A 19958-nucleotide genomic window follows, 5' to 3' on the forward strand; every position below is an offset into this window, starting at 1 on the left:
AATTATACAAATGTCCTCCTCATTCTTTTGTTCTCCCCCCAGTGTGCAGTCATCGTTCCGTATCATGGACATGTGCCACAGTCGGCCCAGCAATGCAGTTTTTGATGCTCTTAACCAGAACACCATTCATTTCTCGAGACCCCCTCTGGCCCCCACGGCCTCCTCCGGCCTTCCTCTAGGTTACAGCAACATGCCGGTCCACACGCAGGTGAGAGATTGGACTTGTTTCTGTCCGCATTATAATTCTTTGAATGTGTTTCATGCCTTTGCTACGTATTTTTATTTCATTTCATTCAAGTAAAAAAGCTGTCTGTGTATAATTTATTTCTTACACTGCTTTTTATTGTTGTGATCTTCTCTTCTGATTATAAATTCTTTGTGTTGCTCTTCTTCATCATTCCTGTTATGTAAATTTGCCTATTTATTTTGCTTTTAACATTCCCCCTCTGTTTTCTACCATCCCACCCTCCTCTCCCTACGCACTTCTTTCTGCCATTGCCTCCTTGTGTGCTCCTCTAATGCAGTCTATAACCCAGTCGGCGCCATCAGTGTTGCATCCTGGGATAGCTTTAACGACAGGGAATGGCCAATTTGGATGCAGTGAGTCGTTCCCACCGGCCCTTTATCTTTGTCCTCCCACAATGCAAGGTATCTAAAAACATTTCTTTCTCTCTATAATTATCTTTTTTTTTGTAGTTTTAGTCTGTGTCTTACCTTCAGTAGTCAGGAGTTCACTCAGTTTGGAGAATCAGGAAGGAATTGTGATGCAGAGCCACCTACACAGAATAGAGAATTTACATCATATGAGACAGACAGTTAAGACCAAAATGATTCATAAAAACATCATGCAGTCCCACTCACAACAAAACAAATATCCTTTTACCTTCGTCTGTTGTTAGGGTCGCCAACGACCCGTTCTTAGGTTTTAAATTCATGAAACTACCACAAAAATGCGTTTATTGCATCAAGGCTTTTTGACTTTGTCAGGAACCTTTATTTCAACAAAATAATATCCAACATTTTTTTTCACTAAATTATAAAATGCTCTGGTTGAAATTGTTACCTTTTACTTTTTTTCCATTTCCTTGAAGTAAATGGGTCGAAATTTACCCATAACACCATAGATGTTACTATAGTTAATAATATTAAAATGAAAAAATAAATGAAACAAATTTATTTAAGATATGTGTTCTAATACCTCTCCGTAATAGCCAGGTGACACAACAACCTTTTATTTATTCATATGATTCTCTTGAGGCTCATTTGACCAGTTTTTAGAATTGAAATTAAGGGCTATACTGACAAAAAAAGGCCCAGAGTCCCCACACCAAAAATATTAAAACCAATATTTTCATGGATAAGGAAGCCTAACAATGTAACCAAGAGATGAGAAACAAATTGGATGATGGATAATTGCTTTTAGTGTATTTTAGAGATGATTTAAAACACGGGTCAAAACCGACCCGTTAACATCGGAAATGGTAGCAGAAAGCTAACACCAGACAAAGGTTAAAAGAAATGACTTTTCAATTATCTGAATTAATGTGACTAGATAAGTTAGATTATTTGTATTCATCATTATGGCGGTATTAAAATTAGCCACACTTTCACGGGTATGAATAACATTTTTATTTTTTTTCTCCAAAGGTAACCTTAATCAACCAGCAGCGTATTCTGTCCCCATGGTAACTCAGGCCCCTCCCATACAAACCCTTCCCGTGAGGCCTGGCGTCATAGCTCAGGTAAGCTCCAGACTCAACTAAAGGCCACCTTGGTATAGAATCGCAGCAGCTGTAACACATCAGCATTATCACTGACCTATGGTTACACAGTCGTATAATATAATTACTTGGTTACTCCTCACACCACACCCATCTTCATACTCAGCCTTAAATTTGCACTTAGCTACACATCTTAAGATTCAGAACCACGTCTGGCACAGTTGTGCTGCATTTGTTCCTGGTACAGTGATCATGTTGTGTTTGTCGTGATGTCACACGCACAGATTCTAGGTTACAGTACCAGCTACACCGTTGTGCTGGGTAAATGGCTTTTATAAATGTTGTAAATGGCTGAAGCTTTCTCAGTTCTTTCTCAGCTTTATATGACATAATAGCAGCTTTTGACACACATTTTTGGATACAGTAGTCTGTCCACATGGTTTAAGGAGTAGCTTACAAAACTGTCCTCTGCTGAGCAACATTTGAATGCAGTGAGCAATGCAGAGACGGGAATACAGCGGTGTGGATTTTTATACTGTGTTCTGGTAACAGGCCTGGTCTAGCCGAGGCCAACAGCTTCTGGTCCCAGCAGCTTGGCAGCAGATGACTTCTGTCGGTCCTCCGCCCTCTCACCCGCCTCCACCACCTCCTACCTCCCTCACCAACGACACCACAGCTGGCCCACAGAGGATCAGTGACTGGGGGTGAGTCACCAAAGTCTTACTAATCCAACTTTAAGACTGGGAAAATCCCTATTTTCAAGACTTTCATTATGTGAAACTGTATAGTTTAGTGAGCAAAATGGTGGTTGTAGGTGCATGTTATTTCAAAGATCGTGCTATGAACGGTTTTGAGTGCAGTAAGAGTGGAGCGGTCGGGAAAGAACCAAATAATGTATTTATCCTGCAGTGTTTGAAGATTTGACCTCTTTTAACAGGAAAGTGGCTCCACACAGCAGCCACTATAATGCAGTGATGCAGCAACCTCTCCTGACTAATCAGATGCCAGCCCTCTCTGCCCATCAGCCAATCAATATCGGAATAGCTCACGTTGTGTGGCCCCAGCCTGCCAATAAAAGAAACCGACATGGTCATAACAGGTCAGACTCTGCTCTTCCAGTGTGTGAAAAAGTACATCCTCTTTCAAGTTTATGTTCTATATTTACGTGGTCCTTTGCAGGTGTTAAATGTATAAAAATACAACCTCAGGCAAACAGCATTCAGCAAAAAAAGAGCAGAAATGCAGAAGCAAAGTGGAACTATACACAACACATGATTCAGTAACTTGTACAATCACCAATTTAAGAATGATACTGTTTAATATGTCGTGTTGTTGTTGTCGTGTTGCTGTTAAGTTATATTTTACTAATTTTAGAACCTGGTAAGGACTTAAGGTTTAAAAGAAATATGACTTTCCTTACATGTAAAATAAAGCCTCAGAATTGGAAAAGGATGTACTTTTTGTTCCACTCCCTTAATTTCATGTATTTGAAGTTAAAGTGCTCTGTTTTTTTTAAATAAATCTTAATATTTAATTAATTTTACACAAAGGAACCTGTCCCGCCCCAGCAACATCCATGTTTCGGCATGTCGATCTCCCAAATTGGCTGCTGTTGTTGGACAGGCAGTGGCAGACAGAGCACGGCCTCAGGTGGAGGCGTCACTGGTGGAATCTCTGCAGCCGGAAATTCGAAACACAAATGAGAAGGAAGATGGCACCGAGGAGGAAGTGAGCTGCTTCAAAGAGGCTGTGCCTAGTGATAACAGACACGTAGCTCTTACCAGACAAACGAAACGAGATGTGGCTGTTCTCATGGCTGATACACCGAGTCCACCTCCCAGCGTGATCAGCATCCACAGTGATCTGAGTGATGCAGAGGACGAAGGGGAAAATGAAGATCACCAGAGGTGTCACCTGAATAAGTGAGTGTTGGCACGCCCATAAACTTGTTCATGTCAACTCGGTCATATTGAGATGATATATATTTTTATTAGGGCTGTCAAAGTTAACGCGTTAACTTAACGTCCTCTTAACGCCGACATTTTTTTTTAACGCGCAGGATAAAAAAAAAAGCGCATTATATCCTTTCTGGCGGTCGACGGCACCCGTAGCTTGAGGAAAAGTATGGTGGATTACTGCGTGAACTTTTTTAAAAAGCGAGGAAAGATGGAGAATGAAAAGGGACTTTTGAACGGCAAGTTCACTTTCAAAAAGATGTCGGATGTTTCTCTGGACAAGACTATGTTGTTTGCATGTTGATTTGAAATGAATTACCATCGAAGTACGTCGAGTCTCAAATACCACTTGCAGCCAAACACGACTCCCCCCCCCCCCAAAAAAAAAAAAAAGCAGACAACGCTGGATAGCAGCTTGCAAGACATAATTACATGGAAAATTTATCTGACCAATGCGCTTCTTGTACAATGTTTGTGATGCATATGGTTCATTGTTTTACATTGAGCTGCTTAAAAAAACAAGGAATCTTAAGTTAGTCTTTACAAGTGTAAAGTTGGGGACTGCATTGTGTTTGTATTTATGAAGGAATTCGGTCAAAAGCTTTTTTTGGTAGAAAGTTGAATAAACATTGGCATAAAGCAAGCATATTTGCCCTTTTTCATGTTGTTAACAGTATTAAAAACATTTTTAAAAATACCTTAAGGTAATTTAGAACAGCAAAAAATGTGTGAATAAATGTGCGATTAATCGCAAGTTAACTATGGACAACATGCGATTTAAAAAAAATTAATTGTTTGACAGCCCTAGATTTTATGAATTATCTGCTTTAAGCACAACACTAGTGCTATTTGACCCTAAGACAAGTTGAATATTCTTTTCATAGGTGTAAAGAAGCATGTGTGTGTGAGGCTTGCCAGAACACCAGTGTGTCTATGGAGCGAGTGTGTTCCCTCAGCAGCCCCGACAGCAGCCTCAGCACCAGTTCATTCGCCTCCAACTCTCTTCAGTCCAGCCCTTCTCTGTCACCATGCAAGAGACCCAACAGGTAGCGTCAAAGCAACATCATTTGATCAAACTCTTCCATTTTGAATTGAGTCTTAACGAGCCGTTCCTTCCGTTTCTTTAGCATGTCTGAGGATGATGGTCACGAGAGTGGCTGTGACACAGTGGAGGGCTCCCCTGCATCCGACACGTCGACTTCCCCAAGAGGCATCAGCGCTTACCGTTACCTTAACAACAACAAGAACCGGCCAGCTTTGTCTGCTATGGTAGCGCTGCCTTCACCCACCGAGCAGGGCAGGAGTCCTCGTGGCATCAGGACCATGATAGTTCCACCACTGAGAGTCCAGAACTCAACCATCACTCAGGGGACAGAAGAGCGTGTCCAGAGAATGGGTCAGTGTAAATGTTTACATTGATTCATATATTCAAATGCAGGGTTTTTTTCTGTGGTTATTTATTTCTACCTTTACATGTGCCTGCCAGCTGTTGCCAGCTGTCACCTGTTTTTTGGTGGTCTTTGCTTTACAGGTCATATGGGAACAGTATGGGCAAACCGCCCCCTAGTGGCTAATAGAAGCTGTAACAGGTGATCAGGAGACAGCAGCAGAGACCTTACCACACCTGATATCTCATTGATGCATCCATTCTGAAAAAAACCATGAGTCCTCTTGTATTGCTTTCCCTCCATTAAATTTGCAACGTTGTTTTTTTTAGTTGGTTGCTAAACTCTCCTAGATGCTGAATCTAAAAATTCTCTACTCATTTAAGGAGTTTAAAATAGGGATGTTAAAAATTAATCGATTTTCGATTAATTGCCGTTATGAAATTACCCGATTAAAATTAACGATTACAATTAATCTATTTATTTATTTATTTTTTTCGTTTAATTTCACCAGCTGGTATTACGCCCGGACCACATTTAATGCGACACAACTCGCTGCGCCGCGCACATAAAGTAAGAAAGAGACGGCGGATATGTTTGGTTTTAGTAATATCATGCTCAGGCAATGAGTCTGCAATGGCCCAGACGGGAGACACATGTAGCTCAGTGCTTAACTTTTATTTTTAATCCACTCTATATTCTTCTGGTTGTTCTCCGATATGTTCCCATAAAGCCTGAAGGCTCCGCCTTAAATCGACGCAGAGCCGCCGCCGTAGCCTACGGCGGCGGCTCTGTGTTGTTGTAACGCGGAACCATAAATCAGCCTTCACCCGGTACATACATAGGTTTCTCTAAACATCTGTTCCCGCTACAGTTTTAACTAAAAGAAAATGTGCTCCAATACAGCAGGTCTCATAATTTTATTTTGAACACTGCCAAAACTCTAACTTAAAACGTAACTAGAACTTAAAATTTGCTTGACACAAATGACACTATTATGGCTGCTGCTACTACTAATAGCCTTGAAGTGCACTTTATATTATATTCCTTGTGGTACAAAAATGTCTTTTTGTTACTTTTGTATCAAATAAATATTTGATTAAGGAATACATTAAAATGTCCTTTGTATTTTATATAAGCAAAAAAAATTATGTTTGTATCTCAGATGGGGGAAAAACGCCGCTTATCAACTAATCGATGATCGATCGATAAGGTTATCAACTATCAATGAATGAAATAATCGATAATTTGCATCCCTAGTTTAAAAGAGGATTGGTTGATTTTTATTTTTTCTTTCTACCATCAAAAATAGAGGAAACGTGTTTTCCTCAATCTGGAGGGAAACGTGGATGCATTTCATTTGATGTTGGGCTAAAACTTGCTTTCAGTGGTTTTTCTCTGCTGATTGTCACCATGTAGCAAAAGTTGCCCCAAGGCGCCGATGTGAGATCAGTTTTTACCTCTTTTTTTTTTTTTCTCTTCACTAATGGGTATTTTAATTGATGATGGTTTAAAACTGATACAGATCAAGCCACGGATCAGCTTTTCTCTTGTGATGCTCATTACTGAGTGCCCACAATCTGTCTTTCCCCAACTTTGTTGAATACATTGTCTGCTATTATGATGCTGTGCTTTTGTTACAATTGAGAGGTTTGTTTGGAGTATATTATCATCTTTAATTAAGAACATAGTTTTTTTGATTTGAGAGCAGTATTCTTTCTTTTAACATTTACAGTTTGCGTTGATTGATAAAAACTTCGGAAACTTCAGAACTGAACATTGGAAATGTAACGGACCTCACCAGTTATTTTTCTGTCCTGGTGGTTAGTCTGTTTGGTTTTATTTCATTTTACAAACTGACATAAATGATGATGTGACTGAATTGAGGTACAATTCTGATTAGACTGGAATTAATCATTGATTTATTGTTTTTGTTGTAGTTCAGTGCAACAGTTGATCAATTCTCAAACACTTGAATCAAACAACTGGACTTTTTTTCTGGGTTCTTGAATATGTTTCAGTTCAAACAGACTCGTAAAGAGTTTGAATTTTATAAGTTGTTAGTCTATGCAAATCAGTGATGTCCAGTAACTACTGTGGGGTTTTACTCTTCTCCACTGCAAGTTGTTTACTTGGTTGTGGACTTATGAATCAAGGTGCAAATAGCTGTGAAATAGTTGTGGAATCTGCTGGATCGGGGATTCAAGTCTGCTTTGTAAATGTTGGATAGGTGAAGTCTGAGGCCACCTCCTGTGTTTGGTGGGTTTTCCGATCTAACATGGACGGCCTCTTTTGCTCCTAACCATCTGTGTTCTCTGTCTAAAGTACATTGCTGTCCTCAAAAGAGTGTCCCTTCTCCTCGAGATGCAGACGGCCGGCTGAATCTTGTCTTGATGAGCTGGCACTCCTATGTCGTGCCATGTGTTTGCAGAGTTGTTTGGTTTCTCCAGTGTAAAAGTCCTTTTTCTCCTCACCACACTGTTCCGCTTATACAACACGGCTCTGTTTTGTTTGGGTGTTTTGACCGTAGGGTGGACCAGTGTTGGACTGAGGATGGTGTTTGGTTTGAAGGGAACTGAGATGTTGTGTTTGGAAAAGATCCTTTTATTCTCTTGCCACATACGCACTGAAACCATTTTTGTGCCTCCCATAGTATTTAGGTCTGAGGTATTTTCCCCAATTTCTTGAGTTCTTAAGTTCACAAAGGCCCAGTTTGGATATACGTAGGTTTGAATCTTAATGTGCTTCTACCCGTTTTATTTTTCCTCTGTCTTAATGGACATGTTTTCAGCCCAATGGTGTAGAAGTGGTGCAATGGAATAATTTATGTTTCAGTAGGTGTTGTGAATCCAAAAACCGATATTTGGTTTGTATTCCTGGTAAATGTCAGTGTGCTCATTCATGTCCGCGGCCCGATCCAAAGCTGTGTAAACAGTTTAAGGCCCATTCATGCTCCATGCAGGGAAGACTGATAGGCAGAAAAGCAGATCCTTTCGTCCGTCTCCTGTTGTTGCTGTTTTTGTGCATAATATTGTCAATTTTAAGGGCCCTTGGGGATCCGTTGCTTGTCGCAGCAAGCTGAGCAAAACCATCGGAAACCACAGGGGCTGAGTTGAGCAGTATAGCTAACGTGCTACTAGGCAAAAGGAACAAACCAGAGAATGAATTAGATGGTTGAACAGACCACTGCTGTCTACGGAGCTGCCTTTTTTATGCCCCTTCCTAAAGCCGGAGATATACTCTACGCACGTAACCTGCGTAGCCTGCGTAGCCTGCTTTGTGTCTGTTCATGCTCCACTGCGTACGTCGCGTAACACCCGAGTAGAGCCTGTCATACCGATGGTGACCGATAGGGGGCAGTAAGCAGAGCAACAGTTGGAAAAGCTACTTATATTAAGTAGCAGAAGTAGTAGCAGCAGCAGCGGTAGCAGATTAGAAAAACGAACACTTTTACAGGACAATATTGGATGATGTAGGAGATTATAACATCGTGTGAATGTGTATGAGTGTGTATGAATGTTTGTGGTGGTCGGAGGGGCCGTTTGGCGCGATATGGCAGCCACGCTCCCGTCAGTCTGCAGGGCAGCTGAGCTGCGGCTACAAACGGAGCTAACACCGGGGAGAATGTGTGTGAATGAATAATGATCTCTGTAAAGCTCTGGGTGCCTAGAAGGAAGCTAAAGAAAACCATAACATTATTATTATTATTATTACTCTTTTTTTAATGTGTATTACTTATTTATATTACTGTTTTACCCCCTTCCCTGTGTGTGTGTGTGTGTACTTCTGCTACGTGAGTTTCCCCGTTGAGGGAGTAATAATAAAGGACTATTTTATCTTATCTTATTATTATTGCTTATTATCAAAAGTGGATAGTCTTTCCAGACTAATTTATCCAGCATTCTCCTCACCCATCTCAACAAGAATGACGAAACAATAAATCCAGTTAATTTTAGGTTCATATGGAGAAGTAGATGTCAATATATAAGAAAGATTAACATGGTCAAAAAATGTATTGTTCCTAATATGATTCCAAGTCATTCAATAGTATTTTTATTGAAAAACAGAGTATTTAAAATAAAATAAGTCCCGTCAATTGACTCCTGGCTCCCGGCTCCGCTTCCTCCCGGCTCCGGGAGGCACCGAGGCTCGGCGCGTACCTCCGCCGGGGGTCGGTCGCCGGGGGTCGGTCGCCGGGGCTCGGTCGCCGGGGCTCGGCGGCCGGGGCTCGCCATCCGCGGTACTCCCGGGGACTCTAGTCCCGCAGCACCAGTGAGTATTTTGACCGGAGAGATTATAAAATACCGGACTTCGGCATATTTTACCGGACAACGGAAACCCTGGGGGGAAGTTAAATATTGCATAAATATATGCACGGGGAACTTTCTCCAGGGGAGAGCAGCATAATCGTGCCAGCCGGGATCAGACCGGGAACAGCGATACTAGCAGACAGAGCGAGAACTGCAGGTCGCGTACGCGTTCAGTGTCTTTTTGAGAACGTGCACGTCGACGCGTCAAATGTACGCAGGATACGCAGGATACGCGAGACGTGACGTCACGCGTATCCTGCGTCTCGCGTACGCGTTCTGAACTGCAAGTATAAACGCGGCTTAAGAGTGTATATTCAACATAAACTCCTCCACCATCGCAAAGTTTGATGAAACTACTTCTTTGTCGTCTTTTTACTCCTTTTTTCGGGTGGTTGCTAACAAATTTGTAGTGCTGCATTTCCGACACCAGCCATTTTCAGAAACTGATGTCAGTAGTGAACTCTGACCTCAGCCCTGCCCACTAGTGGGTGAATGGGCTTATCAACCAAGGCAACGTGAAAGATGCATGGAGGTATGAGGGCGGCAATATGACAACGCTTGAAACGTTGACATATTTTTTACGCCTACTTACATAAGGAAGTAGTGATGCACCGATTGTTCGGTAACCGAAATTGTTCGGCCGAAAATGGCAAAAAAACACTTTCGGTGTTCGGTGGAATAAGTGGGAAAAAAACCGAACAATTAATAACGGCGTTGTAATATAAGGAAATAGACTGGCCGCTCCGTAACTGTTGCGCACCACATAAATCGTTGGCCAACCAAAAACTAACCACATAAGAATTTATCTAACATTCACCAGCAGGTGGAACCAAAACAACATAAATCAATCTATTACAGGTGCGTTTAGAAGACGAAATCAAACAGCGAAGAGCGTGGAGTGAAGTGGTGCGGTGCAAATATGTCAGCAGTGTGGAAGTATTTTAGAGTGGCAAAGAATAATACAAGAATGGCTGTTTGCAATGAATGTTCTGCTCAAATATCTAGAGGGGGCACATCTGCAAAGTCTTTCAGCTACAAGTTTGATTTATCATTTGAAATGATAAAAAACCCTGAGCGCTTTATTGCATTTTTATTGTTTTAAGGCCTATGTTACAATGTTCAGTCAGTTAAGCCTAACGTAAGCTCAAAGATGGCCACAAAATTTATTTTGCTAATTTATTTATTTTAAGTTATTGTTCTTTGCTGGTATAATGTCTGCTGGAATATTTAAGAAATGCTGGGAAATTAAAAAATGTTCAGTTTTTTATGTTCAACAAATGTTTTCTACCTTGTAATTTTGTAAAAGATTTTTTTCTTTTAAAAGCATGCCTAAATTAAATTTATTTGATTTACGCAATGGTGCAAAAATTGGCAAAATAAATGAAAAACTGCGAAGAACCATGTTCGATATTGTTCGGTATTCGGCCAAGTGTTTATTATTATTTTCGGTTTCGGTTTCGGCCACAAATCTTCATTTCGGTGCATCACTATAAGGAAGCATAAATGGGCCTTTAGCGTGGACAAAAGACTACACAGACCCACAGGAGTCAGAGAAGGGTCAGTGATCTTACAAGCAAAAAGCTAAATATTTGAATGTGAAAACAAAGAATCCTGCGCTCTAATTGAAAAACTACACCCTTAAGTAAAGATGGTAGCCATAAAGTCCCATAGCTTTGATGGTTTTGTTGGAGCCATCAGAAATTACAGTTTTGACATGCTCATTAAAGACTAAGCTGTCTTTTTTTTTTTTTTAAATTCCATTCAAAAATTCCCCACAAGGAGGGTTTTTGACTCATTACCTTGTGACATTGCTATATTGCAACTGACTGAGTCTTGGTCGTCATTGATGGGGACAGATTTATGTTTAAACTTTGTTGTGGATTTATAGAGGCAGCATCTTCTCTTTTTCTCTCCTCACTGTGGCGTGAGTTTTCGTTTGAAGTCTCGTTGTGAATCTTCACTCTGTATTTGGAGGCTATGCAGATAAAAACCCTGCATCTGTGTTTGCCTCACACATGCCAGTGTTTCCCAACCCTGTTCCTCAGGGCAAACCGCCCTGCATGTTTTAGATGGTTCTCTGTTGTAACACACTTAAAAACTAGTGCACCATTGGCAGATTTGTGTAGGTGTTTTCCAAGCTGACAGTTACCCCATCAGGTACGTTTGAGCACGGAAACATCAAAAACACACAGAGCAGTACTCCGAGGAACCGGGCATGGAAACGCCAACTTGTGCCGTTGGTCAACTTAACTTCTGTCTTCTTCTGTTCCAGTCTCAGAGTCCTGGTCCCAGTCCAAAGCGCGCTGCAGCGTTATAGGACAGCAGAACGCTCCCTCCTCCGTCCCCCTCCTCCCATCTGCATCCCTCCTGTCCCGGCAGCAAAAGCTGACCGGGCAGCAGCACCCCCTGGGCTTTGGACAGGTCAGTTCACTTCCTGTCCTTCCTCTGTGTGAGATGTGGGAGTTCTACATAAGATGACCCCTCTTAAATATACTAGGATGATTTCTGGAAAGAATGCCCACACTTTGGAGGAAAAAAAGGCAACATTTTGGCCTAAAGTGTCACGGCTGGAAAATAAAACTAGTAAGAAAGATTAAAAGCACAAAAAAGTGCAGTTACTTAGGGGCACAGAGAATAAATTGGGAATTTGTTAACTGCTTCTTGCTGTTATTGTCATTGTACAATGAAATTGAGTAGCAGCTCCTATGCGCAAATAACATAACAGTATGTATATTACACAAAATACACACAATACATGCATACATAAAAGGATAAAAAGATTGATATGAATGTGAATTTTGATATTGCACAGGTTGATAATTTATTTCTTTTAAAAAGTGACCACAGTGCAAATTGTCCAACAGTGTAAAGTGAAGAGTAGAGTGATTTATTAGTGCGGGTTTGAGTTTCGTGCTGAGGCAGCTCTTGGGAAGAAGCTGTCCCTGAGTCTACTTGTTCTGGATCTTAATGACCTGTAGCGCCTGCCAGAGGGCAGCAGGTCCAAGAGGTAATTGCTGGGGTGAAATGCGTCTCTGACAATGTTCTTGGCTCAGCTGAGGCAGAGAAACACACATTACATTGTGTAGTTGTTGAGACACATTTAAAATTGGGTTGTTTTTTTTTTTTTTAGCAGGAATGTCCAAATCAGGCCTAATCTAAAAAAGCTTAGGTTAAATATTGAAGTATTTGACACGCTTGTAACTAAATGCTTACCGTGCATGTTGCCAACCACGTCCAGATCACAGCTTTCCTTTTCCTTTTGCTGAAATGTCTAGTTTTATTGGCTGGGTCCTCTTAAAGCCTTTTTTGTGTTCAGCAGCGTAGAGACAATTTACTATTCACTTTTTAAATTTTTATTATTTACTATTAGCTGCCAGTAATGACAAGAAGGCATTGTTCCACAATTGAAGTTACAACTTTCTGCTTTAAGGCAGGAAATTGCCAGGAACATTATTATAGGATCATTTGTTTATCCTTGTGATTGATGAAGAAGACCCTGAGTGATGTCACTCAGAACGTTTACATGCACTAACAGAAAATTTACTGATATCAAGTATTTAAAGCCATGAATACACCGTAGTCGGGTTGTAGTCGAACCCAACTGGAGTTCTGGAAATCCAGCTGTTAGAGCCAGATAATGCAGTCCTAAATCGAGCTATTTCGGCATGTACAGTAATCCCTCGTTTTTCAAGAGGGTTATGTTCCAAAAAGAACCCGTGATAAGTGAAATCCGCGAAGTAGCAACCTTTTATTTATTTTTTTATTATTATACAAGGCTTCAAATTGCGGAGATCAGCCCCGCCCCACCGCGACCCGAGTAATTGCATTTGAACAGGAGAAAAAGAAAAATGATTATGAAAAAAATACAATAAGTAGGACAAATTGTGACTGGCGCGTATTTCACTGCTCTTCTGATTCTGCTGCTTCATCCTGACTCCGCCGTCCTCTGCCTTCGTCGGTGCAGAGCATTTTGTAGACATTATGGGTTTTGGAGAAAATTTGCAAACTTAAATTTGGCAAGCTGTTTTACAAACATGTACATGTACAGTACATATTAAACCGTAACGTTATTGACACACAGGAAGTGAAGACTGTTTATCCAATCAGAATGCAGAACACAAGGCACAATGCAAATCCGTGAAGCAGCGAGACGGTGAAAGGTGAACCGCGTTATAGCGAGAGAGTACTGTATATGCAAACCACGGTTTTGTTAGGTGTAGTTGGAGCTACGACCACCCCCACCCCACCCAAATCTTCTGTTCTTTGGTTGTATTTTCCTGAATAAGCCAGCACCAGTTAGTTCTGGCTTCTTACAGAAAGATACAAGATGAAGAGAGATTCTTCCAAGCAGAGGTGTCAAGTAACAAAGTACAAATACTTCGTTACCTTACTTAAGTAGAAATTTTGGTTATCTATACTTCACTGGAGTAATTATTTTTCAGACGACTTTTTACTTTTACTCCTTACATTTTCACGCAATTATCGGTAATAATAATAATAATAAGCTTTATTAAGGACACAAGGTCCATAGCAAAACAGACAACAGACAAAGGGTACAAAAAATAAAGATAAAATCCACAGTAATCACATATCAGATGACATTTACATAAAGGCTGATACGCCAATGCGGTACTTTTTACTCCTTACATTTTAAAAACAGCCTTGTTACTCTATTTCATTTAAAAAAAACTATCCAGTTAAATTGCTCCATCAGGATAGAGTGAATTTGGTTGTGGTTGTTTCAGATGTTCTTGTCCAGTTTTGTTCTTACATCCGTTCCCTCAGATTCCTGCAACTAAACTTGGATGTACATTCCAATAAAGGTTAGGATAAATGATAACATGCCTCTGAAGTTTGACTTTTTGCACCATTACAATACTTATAGGCAACTAGTCATCATATCTCCTGCTCTCTGAAACACATGTTAATGCTCAATAGTACACATATATGGTTCTTTAATATATTTGCATTATACTAAGATGCATTCATTTTCAATGGCTTTTGTCCTTAATGGCTTTTTCCCCCTTACATTACTTTTACTTTTATACTCTAAGTAGTTTTGAAACCAGTACTTTTATACTTTTACTTGAGTAAAAAACTTGAGTTGATACTTCAACTTCAACAGGAGTATTTTTAAACTCTAGTATCTATACTTCTACCTGAGTAATGAATGTGAATACTTTTGACACCTCTGCTTCCATGAGCGGTAAGCTGTTCTTGGACGTGGAGAAATAGAGTTAAACCCGTGTCTTGTGTTTGTCTCTTGTGCCTCTCAGGTGCAGCCGTACGGTTCCAACCTCAGCAACAAAGAGTGGAACGGCAACTACGCTCCTCTGCGGCCCCACGCCTACATCCCCCCTACGGTCCACACACACACCTTCACACATCTGCACCACAGCAGCCCCACACACACCTCGGCGGCCCCGCCCACACACACCCTGCTGTCCTACCCCTCCAACGGCCACCTCACCGCCACCCACCACCCCCACGCCATCCTACCCTCCCGCCCCCCGCCTCCTCTCCTGCAGCACGGCTACGGCCTCTCCCACCCCCAGGGGGGCGCCCTGGTCCACCAGGTGACCCTGGGCATCAGCGCCCACCCCCACCACCCGGGGCACCCCGCTCCTCACCCGCACCGGCTCCTCCCCTCCCCCACCATCCACCACCAGCCCGGCTACGGCCACCACCCGCACCAGTTCAAGCCCCCCTTCCCCCCACCGCCCCCTCCACACCCTTACATGGCCTCACCGGCGGCGTACTCGGGCTTCCCCCTGAGCCCCACCAAGCTCGGCCACCACCCCCAGTTCTCCTACATCTGAGGAGCAGGGCGGGGCCGCAGCACTACCTCCTGATCCGGAGGAGGAAGGGCAAGTGGACCGGAGCTGCCACCTGGGGGGGCAGACCCAGCAGCAGAGCACAAGATGAACATTTATGTTGAAGAAGAATGAAAAGAACACGAGAGGAAGAGGAGGGGCTTTTGATCGTTATGGACGAATAAAGAAAAAAAACAATTGTAACAACGCCGAAAATGTTTTATGCTGTTTTGAGGATGCAAAAAGGTGTTGACATCATGACTCGTCAATCATATTCGGTTGCCAGAAGGACTTGAGCTCTAAAAGACTTCCCATGAAATCATGTCAGCCAGTGGAGGGAGCTGCAGAGCTTTGTAAGCGAGCATTTACAAGAGTGAATGAATTCATTTGACGATAAGGATTTATTTTTTTTCCCAGAATGTGTCCTTTGCACATTACCTCCTGCTTCTGGTTAAGAAAAAATGAGTTGAAATTGGAGGCAGGAAATGAAGTGGTGTGGATGCCGTCAGGTTGTTGAGCCTCCTCCTTCCCTTTATCTTTGTTGCCTTGTAGCACGTGTGAGCCGGTCGGATCTGTTCGTTAAGCCATCCCTGTTTACTTTCACCCAGATCGAATGCTCCTGTCTTTGTTCCAGGCAGACGTTTCTGCTGCCTCTTTGTAGTGCCTTAAAAACTAGAAATACATAACGTTACTTCAGGAGCATATAGATTGTACATTTAAATGGCCTCTCGGCACTCGAGAGTCTGGATGAGACGTGGTCGCCGTTGAATATGGGGACGCCGCGCATGGGTATGTTTTATTATTGACTAATGTTGGACTTTACCTGGCTTTCTAACTCGGAGTATGGGTTATTTAGAGGCTGCACATATAGGGCTTGACTGAATTAGCTTTTTATGTACATAAAGGGTGATTGCATATTTTGATAATTGATTTCTATTCACTATAGTACTTAATTCATAACAGTATTGTCACTGTTTACTATAACTGCAATACAATCTAGATACTCTGGGTTGCTGTGTTTTTATCGTTTGCATTTAGACTAGACATGAATTAATTAATGCATTTTATGTTTTAGATTTTGGGAGTGGCGTAAAGTTATATTAAAAAAAAAAAGATATGTTTTATGTTTTTACTTTATAATGCTTCTCAGTGTTTGAGGTAACCTATCAACTTTAAGTATCATTGCTGGGCTTTTGAGTATTAGAGTTGTATCAGTAATCGTTGAATCGTGGGTTGGAGACGAAGCTTTTGTCCTTGTATTGAATACTGTTGTCAGCTTTGATACATTCCTTCAGGGTGGATGCATAGCCGTGGTTTTTGTTTTGCGTTTTTGATTCCCAGCGGGGCGTGGAGCTGTGTCTTCACCCGTCACGTCAGCTGGCGTTTTACTCCAATCAGCACCAAAGACTGTTCGTTAATCATTTCTGAAGCATGGTCTACAATATTTCTTCTTTAACCTCCAGCATATTGTTGCAGTTGTCAATATAGGAATATATTATGAGATCTCTATTTTGAAAATTAGGTTGAGGTTTTATTATTTTTTAGCAAAGTTTGGCAAACTGTATTTGGAATGTATAGATTATAAGCTGCTATGTACTGATTATCTGCCACTTCGTAGCTGTGAATTTAGAGGATTAATCTCTTTCTAGCCTGCATTCTCTCCTTGTGTTGTAGTTTTGGCACCTAGATGAAACGGAAGTGGATTTTATTTTGATCATGGAGTACTTTGAATGCTTCTTCTGTATGCTAGTGCCTCTGTATATTTGCTTTGTTGTTTTGAAGTGATTGTAAACTGCTGTAATGGAAGTTATAAGTTTTCACTTTCTTCTTTTTTTTTTCCAAATTCTGTTCCTTTTTGCTGTGTGTGTATGTTTTTTGTGCGAGTGTGTATATTTAGCATCAGTATTTCAAATGTAGGCTGGGTTCACTCTTTGATTCTGTAACCAGCGTGTTGTTGATGTATTATCATTTTATTTTTATTTCCTTATAGCATCACAGCTTTCGTTTCCGTTATAGGACTGTATTTGCAACTCCTCGTACTGTACAACTAGTGCCTTTCTTCAAGAAGTGGCTGACAGATGACGTCAAACCAGATGAATATTTGTAGACTAGTTCCTCGGGGGAGGGGGGGGTCATCTTTGTTTGACATGAAACTCCAAAGTTCGTTAAACTGAGACGAGGTCTAAAAAAAACAATCTTTCATTTTTAAATATATAAACTGAATCCTAAGAAGAGTACAAGTCAGGGAACGTTTTTCTTCACCAAGAACACCGTGCAGTACTAAAAAATAGGGCCTAAATATAAGTAAACGCAAAGCTTTATTCTCACACCGTGAATGTATTTGGACGTCGAGACACCCGTTTTTGGTTTTCCAATGTTTCGTGTTGCATTTCTGTTGGCTCTCATTTTGTGGTTGGGACGTAGATGGCTTTTGTATGCAGCTTTTACCATTGCTAGATCTTGTGTTTTCCGTCAGGGTTCTTTCAAGACGCTTTACCCATCAGTCATATTCACCGTTTAGGCCCAAAGTTATCCCATCCTATTCTAAAAGTCGTATTTCATTATAATGGTTTTTACTATGTTACTTAAGTAATGGTTGTGTTTTGTGTGCTTGTTTTAATATGCACTGTTGAGCTTGGAGTGCCGCCTAGAACTATAATTGTGTTTTTTGTTTCGTGGCACAGGAATGTGTGCTTCACTTACAGGATTTTGTTTGTTTTGGTTAATATTGTGGTGTGCTGCATCTTTCAGTGAGTTCTGTGTCTGTTCGTTCTGTCATCTCAGCACAGGTGATGTTCCACACTGTAACCCCCCAACGCCATTCCCCACAACCTTAGGTTGATTACCTTGGATAGATAATCTCCTCCATGTAGCTTCACGCTCGATTGTTGGATCATCAGAGATATCGCTCGGATCCAGAGCTCACATGGAGCACAGTAGCAGCAAAGCAGGTCCAAAAACAGCCAGGAATAATTGAGACTACTTTAATTGGGCAAAAACATATCTCAATTATTAAATCACTAAACATTTACCCATCCCAACATCCCATTAGGCTACTGTGCCTAAATCAAATCGCATGAAATCTCACTCCTCAGAAACAATAAGCCAATTATTAGGTAAACTTTATTTTATTTTTTGTATTCGGGCACAAACATGTAGACGTAAAATTTAAACTGTTACTATTTTAAATGTGTGTAGATTTGTGTGGCTTTATAATTTTATTCTTTGATTTGTTTTATTAATCTAATGCTACACGAGTGTAACTTGTAGCAACTGCACTGTGCAATATACAACAATACGAGGACTGGGATTATGATCTTTTTTTGGATATAATGATATGTGTCTTACAGTTTGCAGTCATCCCCCCCTCCCATAGTTCTCAGTGAGTTTCAGTGTGACCAAGCCTTATGTACTTTGTCACAAAAAGCGGGTTCCTTCTTGGTGACTCTTATTGGTGAGTGTCAAATTTTGGATTTATTGTGTACTACGTCAAGATTCACTTTGAATTAAAAACAAAAAAAACTACTTTGCCTCAGCTACTGTTGTCTCTTTCTTTCTTTCTTTTACAAAAATACCCAAATCTTCATTTTGAACGGGTATGAGGAATTGTATGGATGCTGGACAAAGGGTCAGTGGACTTATGAGTTTATATTTGTGTCATTGCCACGTTTGTTGTGATTGTGGAGGAGAGCATTGTCTAAAATCTGGATTCAAAATCTCTCCAAATATTCTGTTGGGCTGAGATCTGGTGACTTGAGACACCTGAGAGCAGCATCTGTGGCACTTAAGTTACAATAAATGTTAGTTTATGACAGTATTACTGCAAGTGTTAGGTGTTTCAATGTTACAACAGCTGCAGGTAGAAAAAAAAATGGCAATGAGGAAATTAAATTTAAACATTTTGATGGGTCCAGCTCAGAACTAAAAAAAAAAAACAACGATTTGACAATTTACTGACAGCTAATCAGTGCTAACAAGGGTGATGGGAAATGGCAGGACACTGTTTTTAGTAACAAATCCTTGAGAATTCCCTGGAATGCGCTTGGTGAAAAGCCAAAGAATAAATCATCTCATGGTGAGAAGACAGAACCAGTCTGCTGATATCCGTGATGTGAACGACTGGCCTCGTCTACCAACGAGACCCAACTCTTCCTCCACCCCTGTTGTCAGCAGGACCCAGACTTGGACAGCTGTAAGTGGAAAACGAAGAAACAAGCCTCCTCCTCCACAAACAAACGCCCACTACAGGACAGATTTGCACCACTACAGCAGAACTCTGGAAGGTCAAACCTGGACCTGAGACTGATTGTTGGTGATGCTGCTGTGAATGATGTGAGAGATTTGTGTTAAAAACGCACAAAAGTACTGTAGTACTCTCAAGGATATGGTATTGGCTGTAAAAGACAAGATTGTGCAAATCCTGGCTGCACATCCTACTGTGAGGAGCCTTGTGTTACTTGTTGGCTCAAATGATGTGAAACAGCAGTCTGAGGTGCTGAAACGAGACTTTAAGAAGCTGTTTCATACAATTGATAGTCTGGATGCTGAAGTGTTTCTTAGTGGCCCTTTACCACCAAGGCCAGGAGACGAGAGATTCAGCAGGTGGTTTACCTGAACAAATGGCTGTTTACTTACAGGTACTCTAGGCCGGTGTCGTGCCAAAAGTGATTGCAGCCAGAATCTGATTTCTTCTGATTTCTGGCCACGGGAGCGCACACAGCAGCCCGTTGAACGATAGCGCTAAAACGTCAGATTTTCAAATTATGAAGCTCAA

General features: G+C 41.2%; 1 protein-coding gene across 1 annotated transcript in view; it reads left to right on the forward strand.

Annotated features, from left to right (window-relative positions):
• Positions 1 to 18709, forward strand: part of LOC133443870 (homeodomain-interacting protein kinase 3-like) — a 38458-nt gene extending 19749 nt beyond the window's left edge. Inside the window, exons 9-18 of the mRNA XM_061721163.1 lie at positions 43 to 208; positions 525 to 648; positions 1648 to 1742; positions 2274 to 2425; positions 2659 to 2820; positions 3272 to 3643; positions 4561 to 4722; positions 4804 to 5072; positions 11644 to 11792; positions 14648 to 18709. Coding sequence (XP_061577147.1) covers positions 43 to 208; positions 525 to 648; positions 1648 to 1742; positions 2274 to 2425; positions 2659 to 2820; positions 3272 to 3643; positions 4561 to 4722; positions 4804 to 5072; positions 11644 to 11792; positions 14648 to 15190 — 2194 coding nt within the window. The 3' untranslated portion in view covers positions 15191 to 18709. The remainder of the gene's footprint in view (positions 1 to 42; positions 209 to 524; positions 649 to 1647; positions 1743 to 2273; positions 2426 to 2658; positions 2821 to 3271; positions 3644 to 4560; positions 4723 to 4803; positions 5073 to 11643; positions 11793 to 14647) is intronic.
• Positions 18710 to 19958: the final 1249 nt, after the last annotated feature.

This window comes from Cololabis saira, chromosome 5 (assembly GCF_033807715.1).
Source record: "Cololabis saira isolate AMF1-May2022 chromosome 5, fColSai1.1, whole genome shotgun sequence".
In the NCBI taxonomy this organism is placed as follows: domain Eukaryota; kingdom Metazoa; phylum Chordata; class Actinopteri; order Beloniformes; family Belonidae; genus Cololabis; species Cololabis saira.